This window comes from Antrostomus carolinensis, unplaced genomic scaffold (genome assembly GCF_000700745.2).
Source record: "Antrostomus carolinensis isolate BGI_N321 unplaced genomic scaffold, ASM70074v2 scaffold20335, whole genome shotgun sequence".
NCBI lineage: Eukaryota > Metazoa > Chordata > Aves > Caprimulgiformes > Caprimulgidae > Antrostomus > Antrostomus carolinensis.
The window spans coordinates 3,631-16,624 of NW_010314515.1; the positions used below are offsets into that span (position 1 = coordinate 3,631).

The 12,994-nt window shown below is 35.6% G+C and overlaps 1 protein-coding gene across 2 annotated transcripts in view; it reads left to right on the forward strand.

Moving 5' to 3' along the window:
- Window positions 1-602: 602 nt before the first annotated feature.
- TXNDC11 (thioredoxin domain containing 11) overlaps window positions 603-12,994 on the forward strand; it is a 26,467-nt gene continuing 14,075 nt past the window's right edge. The window contains exons 1-6 of one of the 2 annotated variants that reach the window (XM_029084890.1): window positions 603-703; window positions 991-1,207; window positions 1,895-1,992; window positions 3,939-4,068; window positions 10,431-10,524; window positions 11,769-11,881. In XM_029084890.1, coding sequence (XP_028940723.1) covers window positions 603-703; window positions 991-1,207; window positions 1,895-1,992; window positions 3,939-4,068; window positions 10,431-10,524; window positions 11,769-11,881 — 753 coding nt within the window. Of the gene's footprint in view, window positions 704-990; window positions 1,208-1,894; window positions 1,993-3,938; window positions 4,069-10,430; window positions 10,525-11,768; window positions 11,882-12,994 lie in introns of those variants that run through there. The other variant, XM_029084891.1, reaches the window with a different exon arrangement.

The following is a 12,994-nucleotide window of genomic DNA, read 5'->3' on the forward strand; positions in this document are numbered from 1 at the left end:
TCAGGTAAAAGGTTTTTGTGTTAGCTTTTTATTGTGACACAAGGTAAAGGAATGCACGGTCTTTCCTAAAACTTCTGTCACACAAGGAATCACGGTAAAATTGAGCATTACGGCGGTGCAGTCCAGTTTTTAATCTGACTTGCTCTCGTGTAAATGTAGCTAGTGCAAAATTTTGGAATTAAGAGAATATAAGAAAGAGAATATGAGACTTCACTTGCATTTAAGGCAGTTTATACCATAACAACTTCCAAACATGTTGGAAGAGCCAAGTTCTGGTTTGTTTGATTGCTGATTTGATAAAAGTGGTTGCCTGAGTATTTGGTTTCTGTTCTGGGTATTACTAGTCAAACTGATTTCTCTTTAAGAAACTTAATCTGTCATAATCTCTTTAAACTGAGATTCTCTGTTGATATTGTCCTTACATTGAGGAGGAAACGTGCCCTGAATAGTTTGCAATCCCTGCTCTAATCAATAAAATAAACTAACACACATTTCCATGTTTTTTTCCTAATACAGTATAAAACAATAGAAGTGTAGAGTACTTTAAAGCAAAGCATGAGGCAGGGTAATGGTTTCTGTTTATATAAACATCACAAAACTTTATGACGAGTGTCTCTTCTCTTATTAGGGCGCTGTTACCTAAAGTACAAGTGTTAAAAGAGGATGAGGCCAGGGAAGAAATCCAAAGAAATCACTCTTCCTGGTAATTTTATGCTCTATAGCAACCAGCAATAAGAGTGTGAGCTAACATACCCATGAACATAGTGCATGGTATCACAGCCTGACTTTCTAAAGCTTGTTAGAGATGATCTTTAGATTTTTATAGTATTTCATGAAACTAACTCAGATGTCAATTTTAGTCATTTGCATCAATTTGTAAAGTTTTGTCATTGCATGACCTTTGCTAAAATGAAAAATCAGGGCTTTGGGCACGCTTTTTTAACTACTGCTGTACAGTCTCAATAACCCCCCTTAATTTCCTTCCTGCAGCCGAGCAAAAGATGTAACAATGCCAGCAAAGCTTCCAGTGAATTTTTTCTCCACAAGATCTCCAGTCATTGATCTTTTCCGTGGACAATTAGACTATGCAGATCACCTTCGTCAGGATTCAGAAATTGTGCTGTATTTCTTCTATGCGCCGTGGTGTGGCCAGTCCATTGCAGCACGAGAAGAAATAGAACATGTGGCCAACAGATTGTCAGACCAGGTAACTTCAGAGAAGATCTGAATCTTAAACATGACCTCACAGCTTTCTAATCTCCAAGCTGATGCTAATTTCTATCATTTTGTGCGAACCAGTAGGACTTAAATGCTCACATTTTAGGGTAACTCAGCCATTTGTCTTAATTTTAATTTAATGTATAGAGTGTTAGCATAAATAGAGAAAACCTGTGATTCCTGCTCATTTGTCTGTTATTTCTACTTCTGAATGGGGAACTCTAGTGAGTTCTGTCGCAAAGTGTTCTCAGATTTATTCACCTGCCTTCAGACAGAAATTATGGGGAGTTTGCTTCCAGTTCCAGGATCCTTGGAGACACTGGTAATCGTAGGAGATTGCAGCCATAGCACTGCTTTCTAGCAGTTGGTTACCTGTGAACACTTTGCAGGTACAGCTGTACTAAACCTCAGCTCATTGAGCTCTACTCTGCAGAAAAAGTAGTTAATACAGATTATGACTAAATTAGTAAATTTGAAGGATTTGGATAAAGAAGCTTAAAAACTAGAGAGAAAAGTGATCAAAAGGATTGTGCAATAGAATTAAGAGGAGAAGTGAAATACTGAGTTGAAAAGACACTGAAAATAGCAGATGTAATGGATTGTAAAAAGTATGTGTTAGATAAAGAAGGTCACAGTCATATTCTTTGTTAGCTGTGAATTTTTACATGCTTTGCAGGTGCTGTTTGTGGCTGTAAATTGCTGGTGGAACCAGGGGAAATGCAGGAAGCAGAAGCATTTCTTTTATTTTCCTGTAATACACTTGTACCATCGGAGGTAAGATTTCATATGTACAGTCTGAGGTTTTTATTTTTGTTTTGTGAAACAGATATTGTATAAAATGTTGCATTTTGAAAATGTTATATTTATGGCTATAGTAAATGGTTGTAGAGGAGGAGGTTCTGGGTGAAGCTCGTCCTGTATGCTACTTAGATGTCAAGAAGGGCTGTAAATGTCAGTTAAATGACATATTGCACAATTCTTCATCCTTAAGGAAATTCTTTTGCCTGTGCGTCTTCTGGAAGTTCTGCCTCCAATGAAAAGTAAATAATTCAGATTTATATATTAATTTAAGTTGTCTGCTTGCTCTGTAGATTAATTATATCAATTGATCTCAATTTGCGACAACAATAAAGTATGTACTTAAGGGCTACTGAAGTTAGTGGAACTTAAGTGCATATTTAAATGGCACTATGTACTGAAAAATTTATTCTAAATTTTGAGCTTTACACTCACTTTTTTTATGCTCTAAATGTTGAGATATTATATAAAACTTTATATAATATCACTTTAATTTTTTTAGTATTTGTATGTATTATCCTTTTTTTTTTTTCTCCTTGTGTGCAGAAGGTAAGGAAACACATTTTCCAGTGCTAGGTACAATAGAGCTGGATGCTCTGTAGTTTATCACCTGCATTTTACTTGTGTACCCTAGTCTTGAACTGCAGCTCTTTTCCATTACAGAGACTGATTTTGGGTTTTACTGGGGGGATTTATGTGTTGAAGAGGAACAATCCTGATCATTGTCAGCTGAACTTGGAACAGACACAGATGGCACTGGCATAATTCAAACTGTAATTAAAAAAAAAAAATCCCACTGGGATGTACATTGACTTAAACTTATTTGATCTTGAAATTACAGTACATTAGATAGACACACTTGGATATTATCAGTAACCTTAAACAGAGTTGCAACAAGATGAAATAAAAATTCATATTGATACTTCATTAAAACCCCAGAGGACAATGCACCCCTCATGCCTGAGGTACTAAATGTGGAATGTTGCGTACTGGGCATGTGACATGTTGAAGCAGTGCATGTTGCTATTAAGACAAAGGTTTGCAATAAACCAGTGTAGGATTTAGAATAATTTAGTGGGCTCTAGAAGACTATTTAAAAGCATCTGAATATAGGTATCAGTGCAAGTCTGATATTTTTTAGAGTGTCTGTATGTAGGAACTATATTACAAAATGCCTCACACTGAATTCTTCAATGGGAATGGACTGATTGCTCATACTTTTTGTCTTAGATTTCATTTTGGACTGTGATGCCTTGTCCAACCTAATGATAATAAATCAGATGCAGGATTTCAAGGGGATGAAGGAATAGCTCTGGAAATTATAGCCGCAAGGCCCGGCCCACCTCCTGTTTTAGCACTTCACTACTGTGGTGTGAGCTGAGGGAGAAACTGTAGATTCACTGAGTCTGTTCATCAGCAGTGTGACTGGATTCATCCCTACTTTATTGAGTGCTATTTGTAAAAGTCTGTGTAAAAATATTGGACTTTTACAGAATGATACAGTTTGAACTTTCTAAATATTTTTTAAAAATCAAGTGAAAATAGTGGTATTTTTCAGATCTGTATTTTTAAGTCACATGTATTTACTTTGGACAAAGCATAAAGATATGTATATTATAATTCATACCTGCATTTTACCAACTTCTTTAATGGGACTCAGAGGTGGTCTCCATCCCTTCATCCCCACCAACACATTGCACCTGCCCCTAGACACTACATCAGAGTCACTGCAATTTCTGCGCTGTACTTCAGGTCTGGTAACACAACTCCTCTGTCAGTTACAGAAGCCACTGTTAATTAACACAGAGAGCAATTCCCTAGAGGCTGAGCATGCTGTCTGTGTAACTCCTATCTCTGCCATCCCCAGGAGGGACTCTCTCTATTGTTAAGTCTTAATGTTTTATTATTTTTTTTGGTACTAGTTTTGGACCAATTGAATACAAAGGCCCTATGAGTGCTGTTTATATTGAAAAGTTTGTTCGCCGGGTGATGACACCACTACTCTACATCTCGTCTCGATCAAAATTACTAGATTTCCTCTCAAATTATGAGGTACTTGTCTCTCTTCTCTAGCTTTACCACTGTGGTTCAGAAAGAGTTTGACTTGTTTCACGATTAAATTTGATCTGCTCCAAAGTAGTAGGTTATTTCCAGGATCCTGAAATCAGTGCCCTGTAAATTTGTTAAGATCATAAAAATATGAAATGACAAATTCATAATGTTGGTTCCCTGTATAGTGACTCTTATGATTTAGTGATGCTCTTAATTTACAGTACTTCAGTATGTAGAGACAACAATCAAAGTTGTTACCTCACCAAAAAGTTAATACGTGAACAAGAAAGAAGGGAGAAATCTTTTTGCAAAAATCTTGTGGTCTAAGTTGGGAAAGCATTTGAGAAATATATAATAATTGCTTTAATTTTTAAAGGAATATTAAACCTTTCTAATAAGATACATCTGTTCAGCAAAAACAAATGTGAAATCAGTTGAAATAACAGCTTCTAACCACTTTGTATGCTGTAACTTCATGATTTTAATCCACTGGTACATTGTGTTTTATTAATTTTCAGTCTATTGTTTTCAGAGGTGCCAAAATGGGTAGCAGTACTAGTGGATTAATAACTTCCAATTAGACAAAATGCGCTTACAACAGAACCATTTATAATCCCTTTATAACTGTTCATTTCTGTTGTGCACAACGGAGAAATACCGTCATCTTACTAATCCAAGCTGTTAGAGCAGAATGGAAAACCTGATCAACAAATTGATGCTGTAGTAGCGGCCAAAACATGCAAGAGGCTTTTTCCAGCATTTCCGAATGAAGCAGAGTTCCTTTTCCTTTTTGCATTAGCACGTGTTCTGAGGACTGGGTCTGCTGCAGGATGGAGCACGGCCTGTGCTGTTAAATGAAAGCTGCCACAGTGTGAGGGGATGCACACTAGTAGTTACCATGGGTGCTGTGCTGTTTACACTTGAGTTTCTCTCTCAGGAACTATTAATGGGTTTAGTTTTCTAGTGTTTTAAGTGAGTCAGGAGTAGTGAGTTGTGTGTCTTTCTCTGATGCTGATACTTTCTGTCATCACAAGCAATTCTATTGTCCTTTCATTGCTTCAGTTCTCCCATTCTAGAACTTATTTTTTGCCTTCTGTAGAGATTTGAAAACAGCCATGCTTGGTTTTTGATCTGCATTATGTGAATTACTTCTTTGTAGTCTGCAAAAGGGAACTAATAAACATAGCATCATTAATCTTAAATTTACTTTACAGTAGGAGGTGCACTTCCATTGGAAAAAGAGTAAGATAAAAGACAAATTTATGGGGCAACCAGGAAATATTTTTTCTAAATATTGCTTAGCAATTGAACAGATATTTTTATTTCTATTTTCAAACTTCCACCCCTTCCTGTGCTTCAAATTCTGTGGCTCCAAATGCCCAGTCTCTGTTTATATTCAGCATTTGTTTGTTCTTTTTTCTGAAATGGACTAAGAATAGAGTCTGATCTGTCATGCTGCCCCACAGTCATTTAAGGCTGAGGTTGTTTCCCACACTGTGGCACTAGGTGCTCAGTGTCTTGCCTCTGTAAAGTTACACAAGAGGGGGAGGAGATACAAAACTAAACCAACTCATTCAGGGAACAGGGCATTGGCTAGTGCAAGTCCAGGTGAGTGCAATAAGAAAAGTAAACACTGAGTGATCAGAAGCTGAGATACAGAGAAGACCTGAAAATTAGAGAATTGTATATGGCAACGGATGGAGAGGGAAACATAGTCAGACATGGAGGAAAAGTTAGTTTTAAATCAGAAATAAACATGTTGTTTCATCATTTTAAAAAATCAGAAATGTGAACATTTTCTAATATTATCTGTGCATGTCAAGGAACTTTACACCTTTTTTAGGAGACTCCTGTGTTTAAGAAGTGAAAAAGTTTGAGGAATAGAATAGGTTACAGGAAGTGCATACATGGCACTAACGAATTCCCTTTTTGGGCACCTTGGCTAGTGTCTTCCTTTGATTTTTTTTTTTTTTTTAACTTTTATATATTAAAAATGTTAATTTTTAGCATAAGGGAAAGGAGAAGACTGTAAAGGCTAGATCATTGGGCATTTTGACAACTGCTGCTTGATCAGGTTTTTGTGATTTCTTCATTGAAAAGCTAATTAATTCAGAGCTCAGACTATTTTCTGAAAAATTTGTCATCATCAGTATCTAATTTTCGGTCTTGTGTTTTGCTGGGGAATGGGTTCTGCGAACATATGGTAGGGATATTTACTTTTGAATTGGAAATTTCAGTTAAGAACCTTTTCATAGCTGATCCCCAGATTGTGCTTAGGCAGTGCCTGTTCTGTTCCTTGGCTGTTCCGTTCTACTTTGGTGTTAAGGTCTCCTGTACTAAGGAGGCAGTATGCTGCAGAGCAGTTGCCTGTCACTCACCTTTGATCCTCATTGTTTTGTTTCTCTGTCCAAGGGTAGCACTGTGTATAATCTGGAGTATGCGGTAGGTTGGTAAGTTATTAGTAGATGAGTGATTCATTTTCAGGGCATTGTGTTGAGCTGAAGTTCTGCTCAGCATTTGTTTTCACACTTAAAAGAGCTACTGCACCCTTATTTTCTTGTTTCAATGGCGTTTTGTTGCTGCCTGTCAGTTTACTCGTAGCCATGACTTCAAGCCCATAGTTGTTGTTTTCCATCTAATCTGTGAAGTTTTCGGTGCTTTAATCTTGTGTTCAAATTCCAGGAGCCAGTTTTTGACAGAAAAAGTATCTAGCAGAGAAAACCAGGAGCTCTACCCACACTCAACTGAATATAAAAATTAGCATAAATATAAATGTCAGCATGCCTGAACTAACAAGTCCTGTAAATGTACCAAGATAAACATTCAGAGCATTTTTTTTTGTAAGGTGAATCACACCAAGAGATACTGAAATCTATCAGTGTTTTATCTTGTATTCAAATGTTAATTAGCATGTTTTTATTTCCAAGAAATACTGATGAACAGAATCCAGCTAAATGTAAGAGCACGTGGTGTTAGTTACGCGGTGTTCAGTCCTTTCCTCAATCAAATAATGAATATTGTGAGATGCTGTATTGGCCTCACAAGAGGGCGCTCAAACTCCGTGAAAAAAAGTCTGGCGCCTGGAAAGTTAAGAGTCTGCATTTTCTGATACTATTTAAGGTTTGTTTTTTGGTTGTTTTTTTTTTTTTGTGGTTGTGGAATGATACCAGCACAAAACTAGAACTGGATAAGAATTAGAATTTAATTTTTGAGAGCAAGGAAAAAAAAATCCCATCTGGAAAGCAGTTAAAATCTTGGAATGTGTAGGAATATCTAAGTTACATCAGGAGAAAGGTATGCAGTTCCTACCATAATTTCAGGTACTTGTAAGCACCTATAATTAGACTTCCTTTGTTTCTTAACTGCAGAGATGCAATAGTTTCATTTTAATCCAAAATGGCATGTCTCAATTCTCATCTGATTAACCCAGCTACTAGAAATGGCCTCATCCTTCTGAGGCACAGAGGAAGAAAACTTTGTTGAGATTCTTGTCAAGTCTGTTACTTGTTTGATTTAATTGGCATCACACATCACTTAATTCCTTTGGTGTAGAGACCAAGCAAGAAATAGGCTACACTACAATTAATTAATTTGTATTTCCATATATGAGTTTAATTAGGAGATGGTACTAATGACTCTTCGCTATTGACATCCTCAGGTTTCCTCCAAAACCTTTCCTACAGACACTTGGTTTGGGACAGGTGCTGAAAATTGTTTCATGGAAAGAAAAACTCCAGTAAGCTCCACTCTAGCAACGCCAGTGCTCCTAATGTGGTGTCTTTAAACTATCCCTATGTCACATTCCAGTATTTTATCCTCCCACTTTATCTCACAGCAAGTCATATCCTGTTCACCTGATTATTCCTAACTGCCTGCATCAAGATAGTTAACTCCACACAGATGGTTGCCTGGAAGCACCTCATCATCAAAACCAGCTCGTAGGTAGATACCCATATAAACTGTGTGTGGGTACCTGTTGCTACACCAGTTATTGATTGTTTTGGAGGATCTTACATGAAAGGAAGTGGGTGTTGCTGCTGTCAAACTCCTCTTGGCACACTTGTATTCAAAACTAGGGACCTCTTATTTACATTGAGGTATCTCTTCTGTAAGACTTGAATCTCATTTGTATGGAGCAAGATTTCTTATTAGTTGTTAGCACCAGGAAGTGTTCAGTTTTGTTAAAATGAAGAGAGTAGTCAGTATTAGCAAGTGAATCTCTTCATTCTGACAGAAAAGAAAAATTTGCAGAAAGACAAGGAAAATTTGCATGGTACTCGAGAAGAAATACAGCATTTTAGACATTTTCCCCATGTGTTTAATTGCAGCTTGTAAGGGAGGAAATGTTAACTATTCTGGGATGATCATTAAAAGGACATTAATTAACCGGATTACTGATTAGGCATATAGCATTAGTATATATTCTTCCCCTGCAATTTTTTCTTACTGAAAAAACACTTTCCAAAAATGTCTCATGAAAACATCTTACTCTTCACAATTTGGAATTCTTAAGCTGCTATTAGTGTACAGCAGAACTGGCAGTCAAAATCAGAACATCACCTTTTTAAATAACTTTATAAATATTTCTAGATCTGACCTGTGGCCTCTTGTCACGTTTTACTGTCACTTTTGACTCTTCTTTCATTTAGTGTTTGGTGCTATAAGTTTGCTTTGGACAGTAACAGTATTCAAAAAATGGTCCTAGGAAATGTGAAACTAAAATCTTGATCATCATATCTGTCTCCTTATTTTGGTTCACTTGAATACTTTAAAATTTTTTTTTATAAGGGATCATTTCCTTTTCCTTTCTTAATTTGGTACTGGGAGGAAAAAGGTGGACACTAATTACTAATCTGTTTATTGTTTAAAAAAGAAGAATGAATACTATTATTTTGCTGTGTATTTAAACTGTTTTATATTTTTATTTCCTTTTTGACAATTGTTGTTGCAGAAATTTCACTAATTGCTTGTATCTCATTTTTATTATTGATTATTTTCTTGGGGTACCTCATAAGGAATCTCTATTAACAAGGGTCTTGTATTCAGCATTCATTCATGAAAGATAATTCCTGCCTAAAAAGAGGAGGTCATTAGTTGGAATGGGCAATGTTGTTACTGGTGAGCATCCCGAGATTGCAGATTCATACTGAATTAGCTCAATTCATATGGCTGGTATGAATAACTGAATTCATATCACTAATGACAGTAACAGGTAAAATACATGCTCATGTTTTTAAAATAAACTTAAAATTGTATATGTAAAACAAAAAATAAAGCAGCCTCTGAATTACCAAATGAAAATACTTATGTGGGAATATAGTTGCTACACAAATGGGTGATCGGTGAGTCTGGAATCTTTTGTTCCACAGCAGTCCGTAGAGTGCTCTTTCTGTATACACTGGTAGAACTGGAAAACAAGTAACACAAAATAACCAAATTCCATCACTTACTCTGTCCTGAAAGTTTATTAAGTGAATTTGAGTGATGGGTTAAAAAAACATAATTAATAATAATTTTTAATTGATTATATTTTGCAAAATTTAAAACCAAAATTTAGCTGAAATTTTGGAACAAGAGAAGTCTGAAGACTACACACCTCTCTTTTCCAAGTCAGCTTCTAGATTCTCTTCCTGAATTTAATATGAAGCCACTCAGGTTTCATACCTGGCAAAGTCAATAGGCCTATTTAGGGATGAGTTTCTTAAATTTTGAATTGTCTGTTTGGCAGTTTAAGAACTTTATGGATACGCAGGTGGATATGGGGCTCCTCCATTATTTTTGTGCAGCTGGTCTCTCACTGACTCCTGCAGAATGTACTGAAGGAATTTACAGTGACTGATAGCTTAACGATGGGATGATAAATTGGCTTAGCAATTCAAGTATTCATATGCAAAATAGGTGAATTCATGTGTAGTTGCTAATTATGTGCAACATAGTGAACAATTGAAGTGTTACTGTTTGTTCTTTATACTCTGAAAAATCATACTTGATATTCCAGTTCTAAAAGAAGTCTTTATGATGCCTATGGTTCTTCTGTTGGTGCTGGAACTGACTCGAATTTGCTTTGCAAATATTAGTTGTTTTTATTGAACTTTAATTGCTAACATGGGAAATACATGGTTTGAAACTTGTTCCTCTACAGTCATAGTAATCCTCTCATAGCTTTCGAATGGCAACTTTAGAGCTGATTTCCATTTAGCCTTTTAATATTAATTTTTTTATTGCAGCATAACATGACTGTTCTTCAGAAAATAGTTTTCTTTTTAAAATCTGTTGTGTTATACTGTAGGCAAATAATTGCTATGCCCCATATATTTATACTTGAAGATAGCTTAAACTAACTCTAATTCTTATTATTTCAGCCTGGAGTTCTAGGATATTTTGAGTTCAATGCTTCACCTCAGCCACCTGGTTATTTAACATTCTTCACGTCAGCATTACATTCATTAAAGAAAGGTAAAAGCTTCATTTTCATAAATTAAAGCATCTGAATGAATGATGTATATGGACTTCAGTAGTTTTTTGCAATATTTTGTAGCTTGGGAATTAATCCTTTTTGAGTGTTTCTTGATGTTGGTCTAATTAGGAGACTCTATTTTATTACAGTGTGAGGATTGCTCGCATAAAAGGCTTATGTTGTATTTTGTGATCAGCCATTATGGAGTAAAGTATATGACAGGCTGCCATTTAAGGGTACACTAATACACAAAAATGTGAAAGCGTATCTGCAACCCAGGTAGAGCCATAGTCAGACTAGTGCTTATTTAAATTGAATCCAAGAGTGTTTGTCTTGAGCAACATTTGAAATGTCACGTTCAGAAGCATTAGGATGAACTTGACTTTGTCAATACTTAGTAACTGAATTCAGCAAAGTGCTTTCCTGGATGGAGTTACAGTGGTGTTACAAGGTAGCATGATGAGAGGGGCTTTCTCCCCCTGTTGTTTTTTGCATTAATTATCTAAAATACAAAAAATCTTGTGTTTAAATATGCAAACTTTATATATGAATAATATCTTTTTGGGGTCATAAATTCAGGATAGAACTTTCTTAAAGTTAAGATTAGCACATTTTATGGATATTTCTTCCCATCAGCAAATGAAGGAAATTGATACCATTATTCTGATTTTTACTGTGCCACTGACTTGATAGATGATATAGAACCTGTTCTCCTAGATTTTGTTCTGTAATTTCCCCATTTTATGTTGGGATAGTTCTTTGCAACATAAAGATGAGAAGCATTCTATTCTTATGTGTACATATTTATAAATACAGAAATACTGTAATATGTATTTATATATCTTTACTGTAAATGTACATCATCTAGACAGTCAATGTTCATACCTTTTCCTTATATGTATATCTCTTCTTGGCTTTTGAGATGCCATAACACATAGCAAGGTGCATATCTACAATACCAGGTTCTATATTTAATAAGCAAATCTAGAAATTGGACAATTCAGGTTAACATTCTCTATACCCTGAGTGCAGAAGGAGAACACATTTGTTCTCATTGCCTGCTCTTGTCATCTTTCTTCACCCTCACTTCATCACCAGTATTGGCAGTTGCTATTCACTAAGATTTCTGTGCCTTTATACAGCAGTGTTCTGTGTTTTGGTTTGAAGGTGTTCTTCTAAGGCTTTCAGGAGAGAAGTTCAGTGTATATAATTGTATTTAAAAAATTAAAATTTACTGTTTCAGACTACCTTGGAACAATACGCTTTGGGGTGATCACAAATAAACATGTTGCGGAGGAGATCTCATTGGTGCATTCTGGCAGCGTGTATTTGCACAGACACGTCAACACATCTCTAGTGAGTATCGTATATGTGTGGTAGTGACTCTGAGACCGTACATGGAGAATGAAGCTCTCTCATAGCAGACCATGAATAAGTGTATCACAGAGCTTTAGGATACAGGATGTTTAAGAATGCTGTTTTTGTACAATAATACACTTCTACCAGTCGGCAGCTGTTCTACGCAGTAGCTAAGACCCAAGTTGATTGTCTCTGTCAAAACAAAACCCAAAAACCCAAGCACCTCAGAAATGACTACACAAAGACTTTTTCCTTAAGTTTCTACCTCTTCCAGTGGGTCAGAATTGGAAAGCTACTTGAATGAGGATATGGACAAAGAAATTTTGTGGAGACATAGTAGAAGTAGTGAAAACTTGCATTTCAGTTTAAAGGTATGACATTACACTGATTAGAAGAATCATGCAAATTAATTGAAAGTTTATAGTAACTCTTATCCATGTGCCTCATTTTTGGAAGACTAAGATTGAAAATACTGACTTTGAGATTTGCTATTTGGCGTAGAGGCTTTATCTATCCACACAGCTACCATGAGTGGAAATTTTGTGAAGATAAGTATTGTAACATGTATTTTATTCAATTGAGACTAGGGAAAACATGGATTTTTTCAGGTTAAATTACTGGTAAATACATAAAACTACTTTTGTCTGTGCAAATTATTTAAGATAAACTTGGCTTAATTTATTAAAATAAATAGAAGCTGTGAGCGCTTTTTATTATGCATTTCTTTTCCTCACATTCAGTAATAAGAAATACCAGTCTCAAATGCAGTCTTGATATTGGGGCCTTAAAAGACTAATTTAAAATGAGTTAATATGGTGAAAGAGTAATAGGAAAAAGTTTCTTAATATGTTGTATATCAAGATATGTGATGATACCAACTTAGAGACTGAGCTCTTTTACTTAGAAAGAAAATTTATACTAGTGAGAAAAGTAAAGATTATAAAGATGTAGTAAAATAAAGAGGAGAGTATTCCCTGGCAGAATACTTTTTGCCTGAAAGATTGTGTGTGTTACTGTGATCTGATGAGCATTTGGAAAGATTGCTCAAAGGGAAAGGGTACATGAAACACTGAAGATTGCTGAATAGTGTCATTGAATTTAGAAAGAGTG